Source organism: Pogoniulus pusillus, chromosome 9, assembly GCF_015220805.1.
Source record: "Pogoniulus pusillus isolate bPogPus1 chromosome 9, bPogPus1.pri, whole genome shotgun sequence".
Classification (NCBI taxonomy): domain Eukaryota; kingdom Metazoa; phylum Chordata; class Aves; order Piciformes; family Lybiidae; genus Pogoniulus; species Pogoniulus pusillus.
In genome coordinates, this window is record NC_087272.1 from 33,753,831 (window position 1) to 33,777,167 (window position 23,337).

Sequence of the window (23,337 nt, forward strand, 5' to 3'; positions counted from 1 at the left end):
CACTTATTCACACAAATAAATGTCTACTGTCATTTTAGCTCTGGTCAAAGGTCAGTGCAAGCCATGGGTGGGATCAGACCCTTGTGAGTTTATTGCTGCATTACACAACAGCTACCAAGCTGGGCAGGATGCTCTTAACAGATAAATTAACCTGCCACCTCCTTTAAACTTCACAGCGACCAAACCCAGAGGTTTCCCTTGGTCTGGATTTGGTCATCCCCAAATGAGCCCAGCAAGTTTCTCCTGTGAATTGCACCATCATTTCAAATTCCCCTTGGCCAGCCTCTTCAGTCCCTGCATCACATCATCGCTGCCCAGGCAGAGAGCACACACCTCTGGAGAGGGGTAGAGAAACTTCTCTACAATCACAGAATCACAGAACCTTAGAGATTGGAAGGGACCTTCAAAGATCAAGTCCAACCCCTTGCGAAGCAATCATCTAGGGTAGTCCACACAGGAATGCATCCCTGTGGATTGTGAAAGTCTCCAGAGAAGGAGAAATGCAACTATGGGCAAAAAGTGCCATCAGCAAAATTTCTGCTCCTTCCTCCACTTCACAACCTTCTTTTCCAGTACCATTTTTAAGATTCAGGGATACACCCAAAGTGTTCCAACCAGAATTTAGTCACCTCAGTCTTAAGACCTCCAAGTGGACTTTATCAGTGTCCCAGCACATCTTAAAAGGTATTTACACTTTCGCAACTGCATCTGAACACAAGACAGCATCAAACACAAGGCAAATGATAGCTGAACCTCAGACTTCTAATACCTGACCCAACCTAGAGTCTCATTTCATAAATCCCCAAGACTATTTCAAGTAGCAGTCACCATCACAGAAGGCTTATTAAAAGTGAAATGCAGGAAGTCTCTGGCCATTTCAGACTGTGAATTATTCTATTAGCATGGGTGTTGGAGGCACATGCATTCTTCCATCACCCAAACCCACCAACTAGTTATCACCCACAGCAACTGTGAAGTCACCTTGAACACACCAGGGAACTCCCTGCATTCAGTGTGCAGCATGGGAACACAAAGGATTTTGAGACTCCTTGAGCTGCACAATTTAAGTTTTTCTATTAATGTTATTTCAAAATTGAATGTGTAACAAATGATGATGTGGATTTTACCACAGCACAACAATTAGGTGTTGCTACACAGCAAGATGAAAAAGCAAGAAAAAGACAACCCTGGACTTCAGTAGGGCCAACTTTGTCTTTTTCAAACAACTGCTAGGGAAGTCCCATGGGACAGAACTAGAAGAAGGTAAAGAGGCCCAATATTGTTGGTTAACATTCAAAGACTGTGTCTTCTGAGGTCAAGGTCAGAGCATCCCAATGGGTAGGAAGCCAACCCTGTAGCGATAGGACAAGGAGCAATGGCTTCAAACTAGTCAAGAACAGATTTAGGCTGGATGTTAGGAACCGTTTCTTTACCATGAGGGTAGTGGAGCACTGACCAGGTTGCCCAGGGAGGTGGTTGAGACCCCGTATTTAAGGTGAGGCTTGATGGGGCTCTGGGCAAGCTGATCGAGTTGATTATGCCCCTGCTGATGGCAGGAGTTGGACTAGCTGAGGTCCCTTACAACTTCAGGGAACTGCTTCAAAGACCAGTGCCGAGCCATAAAGATAGCCAAGGAAGTTGAACATCTGTCTTATGAGGAAAGGCTGAGGGAGCTGGGGCTATCTAGCTTGGAGAAGACTGACGGGTGACCCCATTCATGTTCATAAAGATGTGAAGGGTGTCAGAACAGAACCAGACTCTGCTCAGTGATGTCCAATAATAGGACAAGGGGCTACAGGTGCAAGCTGGAGCAGAGGAGGTTTGACATGAATAGAAGGAAAAACTTTTCACTGCGAGGAAGACTAGAACAGGCTGCCCAAGGAGGTTGTGAAGTCTCCTTCTCTAGAGACATTCAAAATCTGCCTGGATGCATTCCTGTGTGACCTACTCAAGGTGATTCTGCTCTGACAGGGGGGTTGGACACCACAATCTTTCCAAGATGTCCCTTCCAACCACCAACATTCCGTGATCCACAAAGTGCTAACATCTTGCATTACCCTGTGATGATCCGCTTCTCCAATGGCCAGAGCTCTTGAACAGGTTCACATTATCACCATTTAGTACTTAAAAATAGAAGCCAAGATATAAAATATGTTTCATTTATTAAACCTCTTATGGTCTGGGGATTTTGTCTTGGATTCTTCAAGCTAGTACTTGCTGATACACTGCCTCATGTTGGTGTCCTTCAGGATCCAGACAACTGTAAATAAAAAGAGCTTTAAGAAAGTTTTATCACTACAAATGTGAAACCAATTATAGACACTAAACAATTCATCTCATAGTTTTGACATTAACTCAAAGAATTTGTTTCATTTTATTCAGAAAAATTAGAGATGACTTCAAACACAACAGCTCAGAGCTGTTGAACAAGCAAGCAGTAAGTTCTTCCATCTCTCAAGAAACTCAGAACAGCACTACTTTTTTCCAGCAGCTTACAAGTGTCCAGTACCTGACTGATGTCTTCTGTCTCAAGCTTAGATGCAGAACACACACATTTATTTCATTTGCAATTCAGCTTGTCTAGTCCTGCACAAATGTTCTGGTACCACGTATGGAACCACAGAGAGATGAAACCTATCAAATTATTTCAGTAGTTAAAACTCTTAAATTACACCCAAAATTGTTATTCCAGTAACAAATGTATACACACCATGTAAACTGCTGTTCTTTTTACACACTAACTACACAGAAGACCACCTAGGAGGAACACTAGTCTAAGGAAGTCTCCTCTGGTCTGTCAGGCCAGGTCACAGCTGGCATTAAATTTTCAGCCATCATCACAAACAGCATTTCCAGTGCAAAATACAGCCCTTCAGAGTCAGGTACTTCTCCACACAGCAATGCACCACCAAGTTCATGAGAGATGGAAAGCTGCTGCTGAGCCATAACAAAATTTAAGTGTCTTGATACCTCTTATGCCCTTTATAAACACAACTGTGTCCCTGTTGGGAGCCTGCAAGCACAGTCTTGTTTATGCAGATAAACCTTGTGAAGTCCCTAGACGGAGCCACCACCTCTACACAAAAGACAATTAATTTGTGTTAAGATGATACCAACCTATTAGAGCTTTACTCATCTGCCTGCTGCACTGTTCCTTTCTCAGAAACATAGATACCATCCAAGAATTTCCTGATATCCTTGTTCTTGACTGTAGTGGCTTGCTGGATCAAGGCAGCTGCAGATAAAGCAAGACCATTACCACAAAGAAAGAGGGCTAAGCCATCTCACAGCTCTGTTTATTCTCCAGTATTTCAACCAACCAATGGAACTGTGACCTGCAGAATATAATTGCCAATTTGCAACCACATCAGTTCTTATGAAAACAGAATGTTTTTCACTGAACTAATCCTGGCAGCCCAGGGCACTGGCAGTTTACTTCTGCACATTTGGGGACAAATAGAAAGCTGAGAAGCTTGGTGCCAAAAAGGACACCAATACTGATTCAAAGAACATCTATAGGCTTGTACAAGTATCTTTTAAGTTTAGTAAAAAAAAAAAAGGCAGCTATGAAAAGCAATTAAAGTATAAAAAGAAAAAAAAACCAACAAACAACAAACTGTTATTTATCTCAGGGTTTGAGAAAAAAAAAGACAGTTTGCTAAGCTGATGTCTTCAGATCACAGTGGCTGTATCATTTTATCTGCCCACATATCCACTGCACAAACCTGAATTGGAGACCAATTCGATGTCATTCCCCTCAAGGATCAGCTCATCCTTCTGGGCTTGAGATACGGCACAGGTAACACCTACAGAAAGGAAATTGCAAAATCTTCACTGATGGTTAAGCACACTAGAGTATTCACATCCTGTCTCAGTTTGCAGCTCTAGGAAGCAGTGCTTTAGGCATTAATGACATTCTATGACTTCCCTGCAAGTGCCTCCCAAATCTCTTCCATGACTGTCCTCCTTCACAGTGTCAGCACACAAAGATTAGTGCAAGTCATGCTCTGGATCATGCAACTAAGGACTTAGATGCCGCATTTCACCAACATCATGTGGAAGTTAGAGATGTTACCAGCATGACTTTTTATCAGCTAGGTGAGTAGAGTTGCCACCTTCTTAATTTTTCCAAGACAAAACTGGAGTCGCCCCAATCAAAAGCTACTGACAAGAAACCCTGCCCCTCCAGAGGTGAACACTGGGACACTCAAGAGTCTAACAGGAAATTTTAATTGCAGGGACAGTAACACTGGGAAGTATTGATAACTGCATCTATGCAGTCAGTAGATGTCAGGTTTTAAGCCACCACCTGACTGTCTTGAAGCAAATGCCAACTTAAATACAATTATCAAACCCATCCTCAATACCCCAAAGTAAATGAGTCACCGCAAGTAACTCTGTACTGTAACTTCCAGTGATTCTGGACAAGTATGTTGTCATCTAAAGCCACTCCAAAACACTAAGTCACATTAAACGTCCTCATCCTTACCTTCACCAGCAGTGGAACTATCAAAAAAACATGGATATGGGAAATCTTTCTTACGGTCTTAATCTAACTGTGTTCATGACATGTTTGCCTCCTCCTGGAAGCTTAACAAGCTCTATCAAATGCCTACTCTGCTGGACACCTTGCTGAAGCTCCTAAGTACATGATGCAAACCCAGCAGCTAAGATAACCACAGTAACTAGGTCTCAAATAGTTATTAGCTATTAAATCTCATTACCAAGAGCAAATTACAACAGCATTATGAAGTAAAAATCTAAGCATGGCAAAGAGCACACAAATTCAGACTGGAAAATGCTGTTTCAACAATCATTCAAGGACTTGGAAGATGGTGGTTGATGAGAAGCTCAACACAAACCAGCAACATGCACTTGCAGCCCAGAAACCAACAATGTCCTGGACTGCATCAGCAGTGTGGGCAGCAGGTGGAGGAAAGGGATTTTGCCCCTGTACTCTGGTGAGACCCCCACCTGGAGTTCTGTGTCCAGCTCTGGAGCCCCCAGCAAAAGAAGAACATGGAATGGTTAAGGGAAGGTCAAGTGTACGATCATGATCAGAGGGATGGACCAAATCAACTTTGAGGATAAGCTGAAGGTTGTTCAGCCTGGAGAAGGGAAAGCTCCAGGGAGACCTTCTAGAAGCCTTCCAGTATCTGAAGGGGCCTACAAGAGAACTGGAGAGGGACTTCTGACACAGGCATGAGTGACAGGACAAGAGACAAATGGCTTCAGACTGGAAGCTCAATTCATATTAGATATAAGACATAATGGAAGATTTTTCTTTTCCTATGCATGTGGTGAAGCACTGAAACTGGTTGCCCAAAGAAGCTACAGAGGCTCCAAGGCTGGAAAGGTTGAAAGCTAAGCCAGCTGGGATCTAGAGCAAGCTGGTCTAGTAGGTGTCCCTGCCCATGGCTGGGGGTTGGAACTAGGTGATCATTAAGGTACCTTCCACATCAAACCATTCTAGGATTCCATGATTCACTGTTGCCTGTTATCAGTGGCAGTATCCAAAGGAAGAGTTCAGAAATTCATCAGAAACAGAATCATCCACATCCAGAGCCGCTCACCTGGCCTCATGCGCACTCGGCGAATGTACTTCTCCCCTAGGAAGTTCCGGATCTCCACGAGTGAGCCGTTATCCTGGATAACCACGTTGATTGGGAAGTGAGCGTACACTGACCTCATCTTGTAACGGAATCCCTAGGACAAAGGGCACCATCAGATACTGAAAGCAGAAAGCAGCCAGAAGGCATGCAAGACATGTAAAACCTACTAGAGACCCATAAACCCAAAATATATTGAGAGGAGTTTAACAAGGGCAAGTCATTGAGCCCAAGAGACATCTAGTTAGTTACTGCTGATGCTTTGTTCCACCTGCAGAACTTGCCTGACAGCATGTGCAAGGTTGAAAAAGAGAGAAGCTACATCTTGAATGGTCAAAAAAGCTCTCACTGAAGTAAAAGCTCTCACTGGTCAGGCCACACCTTGAGTACTGTGTCCAGTTCTGGGCCCCTCAATTCAAGAAAGATGTTGAGGTGCTGGAACATGTCCAGAGAAGGGCAACGAAGCTGGTGAGGGGCCTGGAACACAAATCCTATGAGGAGAGGTTGAGGGAACTGGGCCTGTTTAGCCTGGAGAAGAGGAGGCTCAGGGGTGATCTCATTACTGTCTACAACTACCTGAAGGGGCATTGTAGCCAGGTGGGGGGTGGCCTCTTCTCCCAGGCAACCAGCAACAGAACAAGGGGATACAGTCTCAAGTTGTGCCAGGGTAGGTATAGGCTGGATGTTAGGAAGAAGTTCTTCACAGAGAGAGTGATTGGCATTGGAATGGGCTGCCCAGGGAGGTGGTGGAGGCACCGTCCCTGGGGGTCTTCAAGAAAAGACTGGATGAGGCACTCAGTGCCATGGTCTAGTTGACTGGATAGGGCTGGGTGATAGGTTGGACTCGATGATCTTGGAGGTCTCTTCTAACCTGGCTGATTCTATGATTCTATGATAAAAAGGTGCCCAGCACCATCAGTTAACAAATGACACAAATTACTCCATTTCCAAAGGGAACTCACCAGTGTCACCCCCTTGATCATGTTCTGCACATGGCTGCAAATGGTGCGAACTGTTGCCAGCTCCTTTCTGTTACCCCACCACTTGTCAACACGCAGCTGTGATTAAAAAAAACACAAAACAAACCAGAATTAGCTAAGTTTTCTGCTATACCTCCAAACTACGCACATTTGTGTGTCAAACTAAGCGAAGTTCAGGTTAGACACTTAAAAGCTGCCGCAGCAAAACCACAAAACTGTTTTGTTTCTTTAGATGGCTACTAAAGGCCTCATTACTGACATTTTCAACCTTAACCCCTAAACACATAAAAACACCACCTTTTTTCCCCCTCATTTCTCATTATTAACAAAGCTTGACTGAAACCAGGACAGGTATTTTGACATCTCACGCAAAAATACATGTTTTATCCAATGCTGAACATAGAACAAGTTGCTCTGAAGTCATTCTCTCAGGTATTATCTACACAATGAAAGGGCGAGCAGTGATAAGTGTTGAAACAAAAATCTAGATGCTTGTGACAAAGTAGTTGAAATGAGCCACTCTTCCCTGTTATTTTTTTCCCCACAGCTCTTAAGCCAGTACAAAAACATGATTTATAAAAATCTATGCTCTCCTGAAGTAACCTGTCAGCTCTGGAAATGAAGAGATTTAGGTTTATCTAGCTAAAACTAGCTGGTTTATAAAAACACAGCACATAATGATCAATTCCATTTGAGGCACCGTCCCTGGGGGTCTTCAAGAAAAGCCTGGATGAGGCACTTAGTGCCACGGTCTAGTTGATTGGTTAGGGCTGGGTGATAGGTTGGACTGGATGATCTTGGAGGTCTCTTCCAACCTGGTTGATTCTATGATTCTATGTAACTACAAAACCAAAATCAATCAACAAATTCACTCCAAAACTTCAAGAATTCCAGAGTTCCAGAACAGATACTTGAGGTTCCACAAGTCCAACCTCTTTCACACAACACAAGAAACATGCAGAAAATTAAGCAACTTGTCTGCAAATGAAAATGCTATTTTAATCTTCTACACTATAAGCAACCCACCTCTTTCTGGGCAGAGAAAACAGCCTCTACAGCACTCACCTTCTTGCGTTTCTTTCCCAGGAGGGACAGCTCCACGTTGATGTGGTTAAAATCCCTTCGCAGGGTTCCTCTGGGGCCCTTTACAATGACTGTCCGGCCCTTCAGGGCTACGCTGACTGGAAATCAAAGGTAGACGCAAGTAAAGCAGCTGCGGGATCAGCACCACAAAACATGTATCCACGCCCAAAACACCCACGTAGACTTACCTTTTTCGGGGATGTCAACCGTCTGGTTGCTAAGAATGGTCTTCATCCTAAAAAAGAACACCAAAAAGAAGCTGCAGAACCTCAAAGCAAAGCCCTTTTCCGGCACCCTTAGCGCGCCTCCCACTAACGTACCCCGGAACGCGAAACCATGGAGCGCAGGCCCCAAGCACCCACTCCCTCTGCCACTTCTAAGCCGCCAAGACGCTGGGCTCCGCTTCTAACACCGCCACGTCCTCGCCGGGCCCATGGGAAGCGGCTGCCTCAGTGCTCAACACCAGAGCGCGGCCTAGGCTGGGCCTAGAACCGCTGGGGAGGGGGGGCAGGGGTTAAGCGCCATCCCGGGGCTTCCCTCGCACAGCATTTGGGACAGAACGCGGCGGCTGCGCTCGGGGCGGCTCAGGGGGTGTGATCGCACCCAGGCAGGGTGCACAAGGAGGCTGCCCGCAGCCGATGGCCCCGGATTCCTCCACCGGCCCGCGCCTCACCTGGCAGCAGGCAGAACCCAAAGAGGCAGCGCCTGACGTCATCACGTACTTGTAGCCGCTCTCGGTCCCAGAACGTCATCACGCTGAGGATAGGCGTTCAGGAGGCAAGAGTAGCCGAGAGCAGATGTGCTGAGCTGACTGAGGCGGCAGGCCGAGCGCTGAGACGATTGATCGGGCGAGCGGGTCCGGCCTCGCCATGTCGCTGCTGCCGCGGGGCCGCTGCTGTGGGGCCGCGGCCGCCCGGCGGCTGCTGCTGGGACTCCAGGGTCGGGTGAGTGGGCGCCGTGTGCCGCAGTAGGGTGCTGGACGGCCGACTGCCTATTCCACCGGGGCAGGCCTTGCAGCTCGGCATACATAAGATCCCGAGGTAGACCCCTGGCGAGGGAACGGGGCGCCTGGTGCCGGCAGGAGACGATGCTGTTAGCCGAGCTCGCCTCCTTGGTGGCTGCGGGCTGCCAGGGCGGGCTGCGGGGCGTGACAGCGGTAAATCTCCGCGGACAGGGCTCTGGGAAGGGCTGTCCCCAGCACTGAACTGGCCGTGCCGGTACGTCAGGCCGGCCGGAGAGCTGCTGTGCCGGTACGTGCAGACACGGCACCGGGCTAGGAGCCCATCCGGTGCAGCTCCGCTTCTGAGGCTGTACCATCCAAACAACTCCCGGCGGTCACTGACCGGGCAGCCTGCGCTTGGCCATCTTAACGTCCTGCTTCTCAGCCCCCAAATCTCAATCCGTGCTACGTTACTTCTACCCAAACACACTATCTGTAACTCAATAGGTGTAAGGCTAAGATATTTTGGAATAACTCGGGCTTTGTGCACGTTTCGAATTACTTCAAATAAAAAAAGAAAAAGATAAATTACAGAGCACAAGTCCTGTGAGGAGCAGCTGAGGAGCCTGGAGTGGGTTAGTCTGGAGAAGAGGCTGAGATGAGACATTCTCGCCCTTTACAAGTCCCTGAAGGGAAGTTGGAGGCAGGTGCAGGTTGGTGTCTTCTCTCTAATAGCAGGCGACAGGGTGAGAGGAAATGGCTTCGAGTTGTACCAGGGGAGGTTTAGGCTAGATAGTGGAAGAAACTTCTTCACTGAAAGGGTTGTCAATCCCTGGAACAGGCTGTCCAGGGCAGTGCTGGCATTCCCATCCGTGGGAGAGATTTAAAAGCCGTGTAGCTGTGCTGCTGAGGGACATGGGTTAGCGGTGACCTGCCAGTACTGGATTAACGGTTGGACTTGATGATATTAAGGGCCTCTTCCAACCAAAACAATTCTATATGCTTAACTTAAGAATGACAGAATCACAGAATTAACCAGGTTGGAAAAGACCTCTAGGATCATCAAGTCCAACCTATCACCTAACCCTTCTAATTAACTAAACCATGGCACTAAGTGCCTCATCCAGCCTTATCTTAAAGACCTCCAGGGATAGTGACTCCACCACCTCCCCTAGCAGCCCATTCCAATGGGCAATCACTTATCTGGAAACACTGTGCTATGGTTAGCAGAACCATTAAACATCCAAGGAAATGTGGAAACACAAAGAAAACCAGTTTCTAACCACTGAAAAGTTACGGGCTGCTATTGCATATTGCCATGGAAACAGACTAACTCATAATATCTTGCACTTAAAAATCAATACTCAGCATAAACCCATGTGTTCCAGCTCAACATTTCATTCTGTTCAACCCCCTCTTGGAAGCAAGTAGCAAAGATTTTCCTTAAGTGGTAACTACATCCACTTAGTGACAGGCAAGCAGACACAAGAGGACAGCAGTAGCTTCTTCACCCAGTGCCAGCTGCAAGTTGGGAAGCATACCTATGGCTATTCAGAAGCCCAGATTCAAAATACAACTGACTGTTTCCCATGCCAAATAAAAAATACCTTAGGAGTAGTTTTTCAGCAATAGTTGGACTCTATTCCAGGATATCCAGCTTTTGTGTTTTAGTGACAATTTCCAGAGTAATGGAACAAGAAAACTTTGAATGGTATAGTTCTGTGTTTAAGCTTTACATAAGATAGTTTCCTGAGGTTTTGCTATTAGATCATCACACAACCTCTCAGGTTGCAGGGGGATGGTCGTGGTGACAGCTGGCAAAATGCTTAACATCAAGTGCCCATTAACCACCAGAAAGGCAAGTAATTAGATAGTGTATAATGCTAGTACACTTATAACTCAAGAAATGACAGTGTTGCTTCTTGTAGGTGTCTGGGAGCCATGTGTGTAACCAGTACAGAAGATCTGGTTCTCTGACAGATGAAAAAAAAGAATTTCTGCAGAATGGACCCAGCTTACAGGATTTTGTGTCTGGAGATTTGTCAGACAAGAGTGCATGGGCCGAGTACAAAGGCAATTTAAAGCGTCAGAAAGGAGAAAGGTAGTTGTAATTTTAAACAACTGTAATTGCTTCTATGGGGCATCCTCCATGTAAAACAAAAGGAAGACTAAATCTAACATCCCCAGTTTCAGTTATAGATTTAACCAGACTGTCTGATGGCTGTGCAACAGGAGCTGCCATTCACTGTTGCAGTCTCCAGTGTGGCAGTACTAAATCCCACCAGTATAGTTAAGTGTTTTCCATTTTACAGTGCAAATCTTTCAAATTCCTGCTCTTCAATGTGAGATGATGGTAAACACAGAAAAGAGAAGTCTGTTGTGATCATTAATGGTGTTAATACTAGTTGCTGAGCTGCATCAGCCTTTAAGGGACTGTGGGATGATGGTAAACATAGAAGAGAGAAGTCTGTTGTGATCATTAATGGTGTTAATACTGGTTGCTGAGCTGCATCAGCCTTTAAGGGAACTCTCCTAGTTGGGATCTGTAACTAATTGAAGTGTATCCTTGAAGTGAATGAAAGCTTACCATGTAAATAATTTATTAATCCTTATGTTTTCTTATTCAGGCTGCGACTTCCTCCATGGCTGAAAACAAAGATTCCCATGGGAAAAAACTACAATAAACTAAAGAATACCTTGAGAAGTTTAAATCTTCACACAGTAAGTCTAGTACCAACCAAGTTTTCCTGTAGGAATAAGGCATTTCTTACAGATACAAATTATTTCTCCATGGAGAACAGGTAGAGATCATTAGGAGGCTCAGGGGTGACCTCATTGCTGTCTACAACTACCTGAAGGGACATTGTAGCCAGGTGGGGGTTGGTCTCTTCTGCCAGGCAACCAGCAACAGAACAAGGGGACACAGTCACAAGTTGTGCCGGGTGAAGTATAGGCTGGATGTTAGGAGGAAGTTCTTGCCAGAGAGAGTGATTGGCATTAGAATGGGCTGCCCAGGGAGGTGGTGGAGGCACCGTCCCTGGATGTGCTCAAGAAAAGCCTGGATGAGGCACTTGGTGCCATGGTCTAGTTGACTGGCTAGGGCTGGGTGCTAGGTTGGCCTGGATGATCTTGGAGGTCTCTTCCAACCTGGTTGATTCTATGATTCTATGATTCCTTGTATGATCTTCAACCCTGAGACCAAGCCTAGTGCTGATCATTTTTGCTAGCAGTGAATTTTACTCGTAAGGAGTGGAGACGGAGTGAAAAGAACATTTTATGTTTTCCCTGATCTAAAATACTAGGGTTTACTACTTGCATCACCAAAAGGATCAGAAGATGCTACATGTCACTGTTTTAATAGAAACATACCAAATTTGAGAGCTGTATACATATTTTGCATGAACAGAAATTCTAGAAATATCTGTACCTAAATCTACCTTCCAGATGGGAACAACTGGTGGGTATGCTTGGAGAGCTTTTTTTACACTTTTTTTTGTCTTTAAGGGTAAGGTCCTGCTGTGATGCATCAAACTTTGTCAATGTTTTATCAGTTTTTACATGTAAAATGTTAATGGCAAATTTTCCTAATTAACAAGTCAGTCTTCTAGCTTTTGAAGTTGTGAAGTAGAGGGAGAGAATGGTAGTGGAAATCAGGAAACAGCTCTCTTCCTAAGTTACTGACTTACAGAACAACATGAAGCTCTCATGAAAACATAAATAAAATAAACATAAGGAAAAAAAATCTTTACTTTGAAAGTGTCAGAGCACTGGAACAGGCTGCCCAGAGAGGTTGTGGAGTCTCCTTCTCTGGAAGCATACCAAACCCACCTGGATGTGTTCTTATGTGATTTACTCTGGGTGATCTTGCTTTAGCAGGAGGGTTGGATCAGATGATCTTCAGAGGTCCTTTTCAGCACCCACTGTGCTGTGATTCTGCTTTGCCTGTAGGCTACCTTCAAAACTGATCAATCATACAATAATCATTTTCTATAATAATACAGAAAAAAGACAGGTGCATTGCTGTCTTTAGTTAATACCTATGGAAAAAAAAGGCAGGTACATGTCTGTCTTTTACCTTCAGGTATGTGAAGAAGCCCGTTGTCCCAACATTGGAGAATGCTGGGGAGGTGGTGAATATGCTACAGCTACAGCTACTATTATGGTAAGCCATTAACCATTTCTTCTATATTCCAGTAATGTTTGAGCTGTTTGTGGTGCATTTTTGGGTCTCTGCTGTGGTAGAGTGGTTTCATTGCAAGAAGTTGATAGTGAAGCACTGTTCTGTGCTTTTATTTGCATAGTATTGGGATTTATCTGCTTGAGCTTATGTAGCTGTTTCTCAGCTAAGCAGTAGTGGTGTGTACAATGTAAAGGTAAGAACTTCCCTCTTATTTCAGCTGATGGGTGACACATGCACTAGAGGTTGCAGATTCTGTTCAGTAAAGACAGCCAAAAATCCACCTCCCCTGGATCCCGAGGAGCCTTACAACACAGCAAAGGCTATAGCTGAGTGGGGCCTGGATTATGTGGTATTGACATCTGTCGACAGAGACGGTCAGTATCTTGTCTCGCATCTCTTCCAGTCTGAGCTCTCACCTGTGTTTTATGAGACAAACACAGACATCAGGAAACATTTGAGTCAGCACAACTGTTAAGCATTACTATTTTAAAGGAGCTGATAGTGCAGTCCTGAAGCTGGAAGATTTCTTCATGTTCTTAATGTTTCTTTATATCTGATGCAGTTACACTGTTATTAAACATATGGAGTATTACTGTACTGAGTATTTTATACTCAGTATTGTAGTATAGTATTTATATTTCATAGTAAGTATTTTATAACTCTTTATTTCTCCAAAATACATACATATATACCTTTGCAAAATAGATACATAAATAGATATATACACCCACACCATGTTCTTTTACTTTACTCACCAAAGAAAACCTCTGTAAACATTCAGCTATAGTATCACTACAGAACTTCCTCCCAACCTATGATGTGTAACAGTACTGAATATCACCTTTTTCTGGGGTTTTAGTAGCTCCTTTATGGTGACATCACACAGATGGGGAAAACCTTTGTAAGGGCTGTTCAGTATGGTGAAAGTCCACTAGTGTCAAAGTGGCTGAAAATAAAAGAGCAGTGTGTATATATATCTATATATAATAAGTATAATATATACATATAAATTTATTCCTTTTTTTTTGTAGAAGTGTTTCTCAGACCAAACCCATAAATACATGAAGCCATTGTGTGCCCAGCCTGACAGCAGTGAACTTAGAGATGGATAAATTCAGAGTAAACATTTGAAGTCTGCCCTAGATGATCACAGTTAGACTTTGTGCAGGACAAGGCTTGGTAGAGTATTTGTTGTAAACCTTTGACATAGGTGGCAAGATAAAACTGAGGTTCAACTGCTTTTGTTGTTTTGCACTGAAAACAGGATCTGCAGAGGTTTTGTGACTTTGATAATAAGTAAATACATTTCTTGAACAGAGTGGTTAACTAATTGAAATGCTTCCAGATATGCCTGATGGGGGAGCAGAACACTTTGCAAAGACAGTCTCTCACCTGAAAGAAAGGTACTTCATTAATACATTACTACTATTATCAATCTATTACTGTTAAAACTTTAGAACATGGTGCTGCATACAGGTCAAAACTACCTGTACCTGGATTATTTCAGGGGCCATGCAAATACAGAAGTCTGCTTTTAGCTTTTCCTCTTTCTCATATAATGGCCCCAAATTATTTTGAACTTGGATGCATTTCTGATTTAGCCCAGGCTTATTTAAAGCTAAGTACTGGATTATTTCGTTGAAGAGGCAGCTGGTTTGCCAGGAAATGTGTAAATGCTTTTGAGGTATGCTCATTCTTGAATCTTGGGGCTCAAACACAGTGGATTTAGATAAGGGTTACCACATGACAGAAGCTGAGTTTCTCTTTCAGCAGTTTAAGTCTGCAATTGTACCTTCCTGCTTTCCCTAGCTGTGCCTTCTTCATTCTTTATCAGTGTCTGGTACACCATTTGATAACATACTTGTTTACCTGCAGATTTAATTCATGTAAACCTATTTAAGTCTTTATCCAGCACATCCTGAGACTCAAAAAGTTCTTACAGTTTTTCCTACCTGTATTTTTGAGCTGAAATCTGGCTCCTGGACACCAAGATTAGCTTGCAGAGTAATAACGCAGAGTCTTGTTATCCAGTAGGCAGGATTACAGCTCCTCTCTATTTTGGGTCTCTGGTACTAAACTCAAGACATGAAAAATCACATAAAAGCAGTGAATGAGATTGTTTAAGAATTGCTTTTATATTTGTTATTTTATATCTATTATTCAGCTTTGACAGAATCACAGCATGGTAGAGGTTGAAGGGACCTCAAGAGATCGAGGCCAACTCCACTGCTAGAGCAGTGACCCAGAGTCAATCACACAAGAACAAGTCCGGGCAGGTTTGGAATGCCTCCAGAGAAGGACACAACCTGTCTGGGAAGCCTGTTTCGGTGCTCTGTCACCCTCAGAGTGAGGGCTTTTGTCCTTTTGTTACGTGGAACCCCGTGTTCAGGTTGTGTCCATCGCACTTTGTTCTGTCACTGGACACCACTGAGCCTGGCTTCATCCTCTGGACACTTTCCCTTTAGGTACTTGTAAGCTCCTACCAGTTAAGCCAGGAATTGAAGACAGGCTGTTTTGTTTGCTTGCAGAAACCTGCTGCTTTGGAATTCTATCCTGGGTTCACTTGGCTTGGGCTATCGGAGCACTGTGGATTTACTTAGGTTTTGGGGCTTGAGCTTTCTAGCAGCAGTGACACAATTCCACGTGTGTGTTTATTTCGTCCGCCCATTTCAGGAACTCCAAGATCCTGGTGGAGTGCCTGACGCCCGATTTCCGAGGAGACCTTAGCGCCGTGGCGAAAGTAGCTTTGTCCGGACTGGATGTGTATGCCCACAACGTGGAGACGGTGCCGGAACTGCAGCGGTAAGCGGTCCCAGCACGTATAAACGGCAGACAGCAAAAGCAGAGAAGGGGGTTTGTAGGGCTTTGTGTGGCCGATCCGGCCGGGGCCGTTCGCTTGCCCCGCCGCAGGGCAGGGGCAGGGGCAGGGGCAGGGCGCGGCGGGCGGCGCAGGGGCAATGGCGCGGGGCGCGCCGCCAGGGGCCTCTGCTCCCAGCATGCGCCGCGCGCGGCGGCGGCGCTGCTGTACCCCGCAGCTGCCGGCAGAGGGCGGCCGCGCCGTGCGCAGCCCCCGGGGCGGTGTCTGCTTGCCGGGGCCGCCTCTGCGCGTCGGCGCGGGCGAGGTCTGGTCCGGGGAGAGCCGCAGGATCGAAGAACGGCTCGAGTTGGAAGAGGCCTTAAAGATCATCTAGTTCCAGGCCTCCTGCCATGGCAGCCACACCTCCTTCTAGACCAGATTGCGCATCCAGCCTGGGCTTAAACAGGGATGAGGCGTCCATAACTTTTGTGGGCACCCTGTGCCCTCATAGTAAAGAACTTCTGAAAGGGAGCCCGGCTTTGGTACGCAGGCTGGAGTGCCACCCATCCCTTCAGGGTTCTGCACTTTGGCCACAACAACCCCAAGCAGCGCTATAGGCTGGGGACTGAGTGGCTGGAGAGCAGCCAGGAGGAAAAAGACCTGGGGGTACTGATAGTAAGCTGAAGATGAGCCAGCAGTGTGCCCAGGTGGGCAAGAGAGCCAATGGCATCCTGGCCTGCATCAGGAACAGTGTGGCCAGCAGGACAAGGGAGGTTATTCTGCCCCTGTACTCAACACTGGTCAGGCCACACCTTGAGGACTGTGTCCAGTTCTGGGCCCCTCAATTCAAGAAAGATGTTGAGGTGCTGGAACATGTCCAGAGAAGGGCAACAAAGCTGGTGAGGGGCCTGGAGCACAAATCCTGTGAGGAGAGGCTGAGGGAGCTGGGCCTGTTTAGCCTGGAGAAGAGGAGGCTCAGGGGTGATCTTATTACTGTCTACAACTACCTGAAGGGGCATTGTAGCCAGGTGGGGGGGTGGCCTCTTCTCCCAGGCAACCAGCAACAGAACAAGGGGACACAGTCTCAAGTTGTGCCAGGGTAGGTATAGGCTGGATATTAGGAAGAAGTTCTTCACAGAGAGAGTGATTTCCCATTGGAATGGGCTGCCCAGGGAGGTGGTGGAGGCACCGTCCCTGGGGGTCTTCAAGAAAAGCCTGGCTGAGGCACTTAGTACCATGGTCTAGTTGATTGGTTAGGGCTGGGTGCTAGGTTGGCCTGGATGATCTTGGAGGTCTCTTCCAACCTGGTTGATTCTATGATTCAGGGGGTCCTCAGCTGGTGCCAGACTCCAGAGCCAGAAGCACCAAGTTGCCATTTTCACTGTGTAGCACCTAGCAGGGCGCACCTTCCTTGGCTTCTCTCAACCTGTGTGCACCCTTTTGTGTGTTTTCATTTCTTGTGCTGCCAACCCGGAAAGGAAGGTCCGTGATCCCCGAGCCAACTTTGAGCAGTCCGTGCGTGTGCTGAAGCACGCCAAAGCAGTGCAACCTGGTGTCATTTCTAAAACCTCCATCATGCTGGGGCTAGGCGAGACGGATGAGCAAGTGTATGCCACCATGAAACGTAAGTTGGTGTTGGAAGAACGTGCCTAAAGTCACAGCTCTCCATTTTACTGTGTTGGAAAACAGCTGTAAGTATCGTTGCCTCTACGTGCAGTTTGCTGGCACAGGAAATGTTTCCTAAGCTTTATGGCAAAAAAAAAAGTTTGGTTAAAAATGATTGAACTTCTGAAATATTTTGCCTTCATAAGGCTTTCAGATGCATATTGACAGGTAGATGCAGCTCATGTTGACTGCAGTGGGAATTAGAACTATCTTTGGATGACTGTATTAAAATTCTTACCTTTGCAACAGTTTCACAGCATCACAGTATCACCAAGGTTGGAAGAGACCTCACAGATCATCAAGTCCAACCCTTTACCACAGAGCTCAAGGCTAGACCATGGCACCAAGTGCCACGTCCAGTCCTGCCTTGAACAGCCCCAGGGACGGCGACTCCACCACCTCCCCGGGCAGCCCATTCCAGTGTCCAATGACTCTCTCAGTGAAGAACTTTCTCCTCACCTCAAGCATAAATTTCCCCTGGCGTAGCTTGAGGCTGTGTCCTCTTGTTCTGGTGCTGGCCACCTGAGAGAAGAGAGCAACCTCCTCCTGGCCACAACCACCCCTCAGGTAGTTGTAGACAGCAATAAGGTCACCTCTGAGCCTCCTCTTCTCCAGGCTAACCAATCCCAGAGAAGAGGGGGAAGAAGATGGGCTTGCCTTACTGTGCATTCCTTTTTAGAAACTGCAGAGCTGATTGCTTAAAATAATTTATTTCAGCTTACTTAAATGCAAAAAAAAAAAACCCTTTACCCTAGGAGATGTAGCATGTTCTTATGATTTCATGAAATGTACTTTCAAGAGGAGAAAGTTTCACAGCGGTGAGTGAATGCAGTGTGTTTATAAGGAGAAATCCATACATCCTGTGACATTAGAATCATAGAATTGTTTCGTTTGGACAAGGCCCCTAAGGTCACTGAGTCCAACACCACCATGGCCACTAAACCATGTCCCCATGTGCCATATCCACACATTCCTTGAAGGCCTCCAGGGACTCCATCATATCCCTGGGCAACTTGTTCCAATGCCTGATTGTTTGTCCCATACCCTGAGACAGCATCTGCCTAGTTCTTTATTTTCTGTACAACAATCCATCACAGGTAATTAGTGATAGAACAAGAGGGAATGGCCTCAAGCAGTGACTGGGACTGGATGATCTTGGAGGTCTCTTCCAACCTGGTTGATTCTGTGATTCTCTGAAAAACTTTTTCACAGCAAGAGTGGTCAGGCATTGGAATGGGCTGCACAGGGAGGTGGTTGGGTCACCTGGACATGTTTAAAAGTTGTTTGGATGTGGTGCGTGGGGACACAGTTCAGGGTGAATCTTGTAGAGTAGGGATATCAGTTGGACTTGGTGATCCTGAGAGTCTTTTCCAACCTGAATGTTTCTATGCTTCTATGATACATAGAATGCAGTGATGCAGTCTCATTGTTTTGTGCAGCTGTCCCATAATCTGGACTACACGACCAGAGTTTGTGACCTTCCCATTCGTCCTGCCTAGCATTTCCCAGCCAGGAGAATTTGAAATTCCACATTTGGTGCTCTTTGTTTTCAGACCACTTTCAGAGGTGTATTTGGAGACAAAACTGTCACCCACCACATTCACTCAGATACTGTAAAGGGTATAAGTAAAAGAATATTTAAACGTGCTAATAGAGAACCAATTTCTTTACAGACCTGTGTCAATCTAAACAGCAATTCCAGGGTAACAGTGAGTGTAATGCTGTAGTTAAAACACTCTTTTCCTCCTATTTGATGTGGGACAATCAGCCCAGGTAGCCAGAAGATGTATGTTCATGGAAAATGTGATTCCTCAGGCATCCCTTTGTTCAGAACACCCCACTAGCTGCAGTGAACACAGTTCTTCAAGCTAGCTGACAAGCAGGTGGCTGGATCTCCCTCTGTAAGCAGACTACCTGAATTCTTTTGCTGTATATTGACACTAGCATACACTAAATCTATCAAAGCTGATGAGATTCTGCAAGCATCAAAACTAACATATATTCTAAGCGTGGAAACCTGGCAGAAGATGTTGGCAGTGCCCCCTGATTTATGGCTCTTTAGAGCTGTCCACATCTTTGCAGCATGAAGTCTCTTGAAACAGTGCCAAGAGAAGTGCCAAGTGCACACGCACACATCCATTTTTGCGTGTGTGAAATGAAGGCTCTGACCTAAAGACAGAGTGAAAAGCAGTCAGATAAAAACGAGAAGAGCTTGTCATCTCTGCAGCAAGGCACGTGACTGCAGAGTGCAGCACAGTGGTGTTCTCTCTGGCTTCAAACCAGGCAGCAGCCTGCAACTCACAGCGAGGTAGGTGGCTGCTGATCATGCAGGCTGCCAGCTGCCCTTGCTGGAGAACAGAATATAAGCCCGTGGGGTGCTGTGGAGTAACCTTTGCTCAGACTTGAAAGGAGGGTGTCCTGTTAATCACTGACAGTCCCTTGTGATCCTTCTGCCACTAAGAGGGAATTCTGTTTTTGCAGTGTTGCGGGAGGCAGATGTGGATTGTTTGACCCTAGGACAGTACATGCAACCAACCAAACGTCACCTCAAGGTAAAATGCCTTCAATTTGCATCTCTGTGTTGCACAGTCGAGTTGCCTTTTTCTAAACTGAAGCTTGATAGGCGTCCTTACCTCAGCTGTGGATGTTGGGAAAAATTTCCTTCCTTCCCTCATCTGTTACCTGCTCTTCACTAAAAATTACCTCAGCCACACAGTCCCTTCCATTTTCTGCAGACTTCCCGTTTTTGCCTTCTGCTCTTAGCTGGGGACGCAGCTGGAGCTGAGGCATGATCCTGGAAAACAAGAAACTCACTGTATGTCTCAAACCTAATGGCTCAGGCCAGCTCCCCTTCAACTATTTCTCCCATAATGGTGCCACTTCAGGTGGGGAAATTACCGTTTTCTCCTCCTGCAGTCTGTCCAGAGCTGGGGTCTCTGTTCTGTGTTCCACTATTAATGAAAAGATTTCTAGGACTGTTGTATTTCTTTGACCGATTTGACCAAAAGAGAAAAAAGGTTTGCTTAAAAGGACCATTCAAAACCAGAGTGAAGAAAATGATCAAGCAACAACCACTAGAAATGAAATCCTAAACTCAGTGTGAAAGCAGTCTTATATAAAATGCATTCTTCTGGTTGAAAGCAGAGAGAATATTCAGTTTGTGACTTGACTGCTGGAAGTTTCCTAGTGCAGACTTTTGAACTTGGCAGTTCAAAATATAATTGTCTTTCATTTCACTGCGTGCTAGCTGTAGCCATTTTCTGTGCATTAATCCTGACCAAAAGACTTTTTCTTTCATTCAGGTTGAGGAGTACATAACTCCTGAAAAATTCAAGTACTGGGAAAAAGTAGGAAATGATCTTGGATTCCATTACACTGCCAGCGGGCCCTTAGTGCGCTCCTCCTACAAAGCAGGTAAACGTCTGACAAGCTTTAGACTCCTGGGCACAAAACATTTCAATCTATTAAGTTAAAAGGGTGAAGTAATATGCAACAAAGCTCACCTCAGCTCAAGGACCACCTCATACAGCCATCTTTTCTTTGTTTTCACTGTCTTCTGAGGATCATCTAAATCATAGAACGGTTTAATGTGGAAGGGACCTCAGAAATCATCTAGTTCAACCTCCTGCCCTAGGCAGGGACACCTCCTACTAGAATGCTTCAGTCTGACAGCAGCATTCATACAATTGCTGTGCTGCTTAAGGTGGTTTGGTTTTATATTAAATGTGAGGCAGGATAAATGGTGCCTAGCTTTCCAGCACATTCTACTTCTAGGTTTAATGGGGTCCTCTGTGATGTGATTTTATTGCAGAATTTATTTACAGTGCCTTGGAAATAACAAGGTAGTCATGATAGAGGTTTTTTTGTTTCCTGATAAGGCACTGGGTGTTAAGTAGCAGTTGGTATTAATGGAGCTGTTGTGTAGGTCCAACACCCTATTTCTTCCTCAGGAGAGAACAGAGAAGACTCATCTTGGACTCATCACCTTGCTTCTTAGGCTGTTTTAATGCCAGCTCAGATGAGATTTAGAAGGGGTTTTGCTACAAGTTGGTGGTACTTCATGAAATAGGAATTAAAATTTGAGTCAGTTAACCTTTGCCCATTACAAAGCATGAAGCAGCAGAGCTCTTCCAGAAAGCCAGGATTTCAGGGGTGGAGGGTGGTTGTTTGGTTTGTGGTTATCTTACATCCCTGCTACACTGCAAGTGCTCTTGTATAGAACTGTCAGATACCCTGTGGTAAGAACCACTGCAGAATAGAATACCTGCATTAAGTGATGTGCATTGTTTTGCTTGCTTTCCTTGAATTGCCTACAACTAACTGTGGTGCTTTTTTGCCTTTTCATCAGGTGAATTTTTCTTGAAGAACTTGGTAGAAAAAAGAAAGACAAAGGCCATCTGAAAATGAGAGGGAACTTATTTAAAGCAGCCAGTGTTAAGGATCCTTTTATCAGTGCATAATTACACTCAGTTCCAGAAATGCAGGAGAGCAGATGGTGGATGTATGAATAAATTTACTATCTTTCCAGAACACTTTTCTCTCACCAAAATGCTTCACCTTTTTTTACCTCATTCCTCCTGGCAGAGCTACAACTATATAGTACTTGTAGTGCTCAGCAAAAAGTCAGAAGCTAGACATTATTTTGAAAGCATGGTGGAACTGAGGTGAGAGAAATGTAAGCTGGCAGATTTAAGTAAAGGAGTTTGATACTACCATCAGCACTGCTGGAAGATGCTAACAGTAATTTGAAAGGTGCTGATCTTTTGGTGTATCTTACAATTATGTAACACAAGTTTGCAGGGGCTCTGGGAACTAGAGGAGTTCTAAAGAAAGACTGTGTACATGAGAAAGGACCAGATTAGGGCAGGTGTGGCCCGCAGCAGAGGAAGTATCAGCGATACTCCTTCAGGAGGTGGAATCTCATACATGCATCTCAAGAAAATGAGCTGTACCCTTCTGCTAGCTAATCCTTTTCAGGTGTTTGCATGTCTCCAAGTGTGAACCATGGTAAACATAAGGTATCAAGTTGAAGAAATGAGCCCTCTGGGGCAAGACGATTAACCTTGTGTAGGTACCATCAAATTTGAACCACATGGAATATCAGTTGCCATGGCAGCATAAATCAGGTTTGAGTATATGCCTGTAACAGACCTGACTGTATTGCACAGGTGCTGCTTGGGTATTGGGTATGCAAAACTGCTGTACTGCCTCATTAAAGGACAGTTAAAAACTCAGTCTGAGGGTGTGGTGGTTGTGCTGGACTGGGCTGGCTACCTCTTCCTTCGAGAGCTGGTCTCATTGTTAGATGAATGTGAGTGCAGAGAAGTGAACTGCACTGTGGATGAAATGTGCAATCTCTTACAGATCATACTGAGCTTGAGCAGTAATATAAATGTGGCTTATGGTGGTACTAGCAGCAGGACATTCTTCTCTTTATCGCCATCAATGTTCAAAGTGCATCTGTCCCCAGTAACTCTCAGTTTTTGAACTGCCTTCAGCTGTAACTTCATGAAGTTATTTGGGAAATACACCAGGAATTTGATATCTGGTCCCAAATTCTCCCCATGCAGGTAATCCCACAATGGACAACAGCACTTTCTTTGAACTGCTGCAGTTGGCAGTGGGAGTGCTCCTGGCAGCCAGCTGAACATGACCCAGCAGCATGCTCGGGTGGCTAAGAAAGCCAACAGCATCCTGGCCTGGATCTGAAATAGTGTGACCAGTACAGCCCAGGAAAAGTCTCCTTGTATTTCAGTACTGGTGAGGCCACACCTTGAGTAGTGGGGTCAGTTTTGAGGCCCTCACTACAGGAAAGACACTGGTGCTGGAGCAGGTCTAAAGAAGGGCAGCAAAGCTGGTGAAGGGTCTGGAGAACAGGTCAGGTGAGGAACAGCTGGGGTTGTTTAGTCTGGAGAAGAGACTGAGGTAGCAGAACTTACTCCCTGAAAGGAAGTTGTAGCGAGGTGGAGGTGAGTGTCTTTTCCCTATTAACAAGTGGTAGGATAAGGGAAAATGGCCTCAAATTGCACCAGGGCCGGTTTAGGTTGGATATGAGAAGGAACTTCTTGAGTGAAAGGGTTCTC

General features: G+C 45.4%; 2 protein-coding genes across 3 annotated transcripts; one reads left to right on the forward strand and one right to left on the reverse strand.

The window, feature by feature from the left end:
* Positions 1 to 2,145: 2,145 nt before the first annotated feature.
* On the reverse strand, positions 2,146 to 8,407 carry RPL9 (ribosomal protein L9). 2 transcript variants are annotated; one of them, XM_064149155.1, is made up of 8 exons: positions 8,346 to 8,407; positions 7,861 to 7,907; positions 7,655 to 7,770; positions 6,572 to 6,667; positions 5,574 to 5,706; positions 3,726 to 3,806; positions 3,118 to 3,235; positions 2,146 to 2,260 (listed from the first exon to the last, which is right to left on the reverse strand). In XM_064149155.1, the coding sequence occupies exons 2-7, from the start codon at positions 7,904 to 7,906 to the stop codon at positions 3,129 to 3,131; spliced, it is 579 nt and encodes a 192-aa protein (XP_064005225.1). In that variant the 5' UTR covers position 7,907; positions 8,346 to 8,407; the 3' UTR covers positions 2,146 to 2,260; positions 3,118 to 3,128. The 2 variants fall into 2 exon arrangements, with proteins under 2 accessions (XP_064005225.1, XP_064005226.1); XM_064149156.1 differs by lacking the exon at positions 8,346 to 8,407 and adding an exon at positions 7,993 to 8,141.
* A 53-nt stretch (positions 8,408 to 8,460) lies between these two features.
* Positions 8,461 to 22,488, forward strand: LIAS (lipoic acid synthetase). Its single transcript, XM_064149154.1, has 11 exons — positions 8,461 to 8,616; positions 10,541 to 10,713; positions 11,240 to 11,333; positions 12,694 to 12,774; positions 13,010 to 13,166; positions 14,138 to 14,195; positions 15,466 to 15,594; positions 17,068 to 17,213; positions 19,736 to 19,806; positions 20,557 to 20,668; positions 21,603 to 22,488. Exons 1-11 carry the CDS (start codon positions 8,542 to 8,544, stop codon positions 21,653 to 21,655), a joined length of 1,149 nt encoding a protein of 382 aa, XP_064005224.1. The 5' UTR covers positions 8,461 to 8,541; the 3' UTR covers positions 21,656 to 22,488.
* The last annotated feature ends 849 nt before the right edge of the window (positions 22,489 to 23,337 follow it).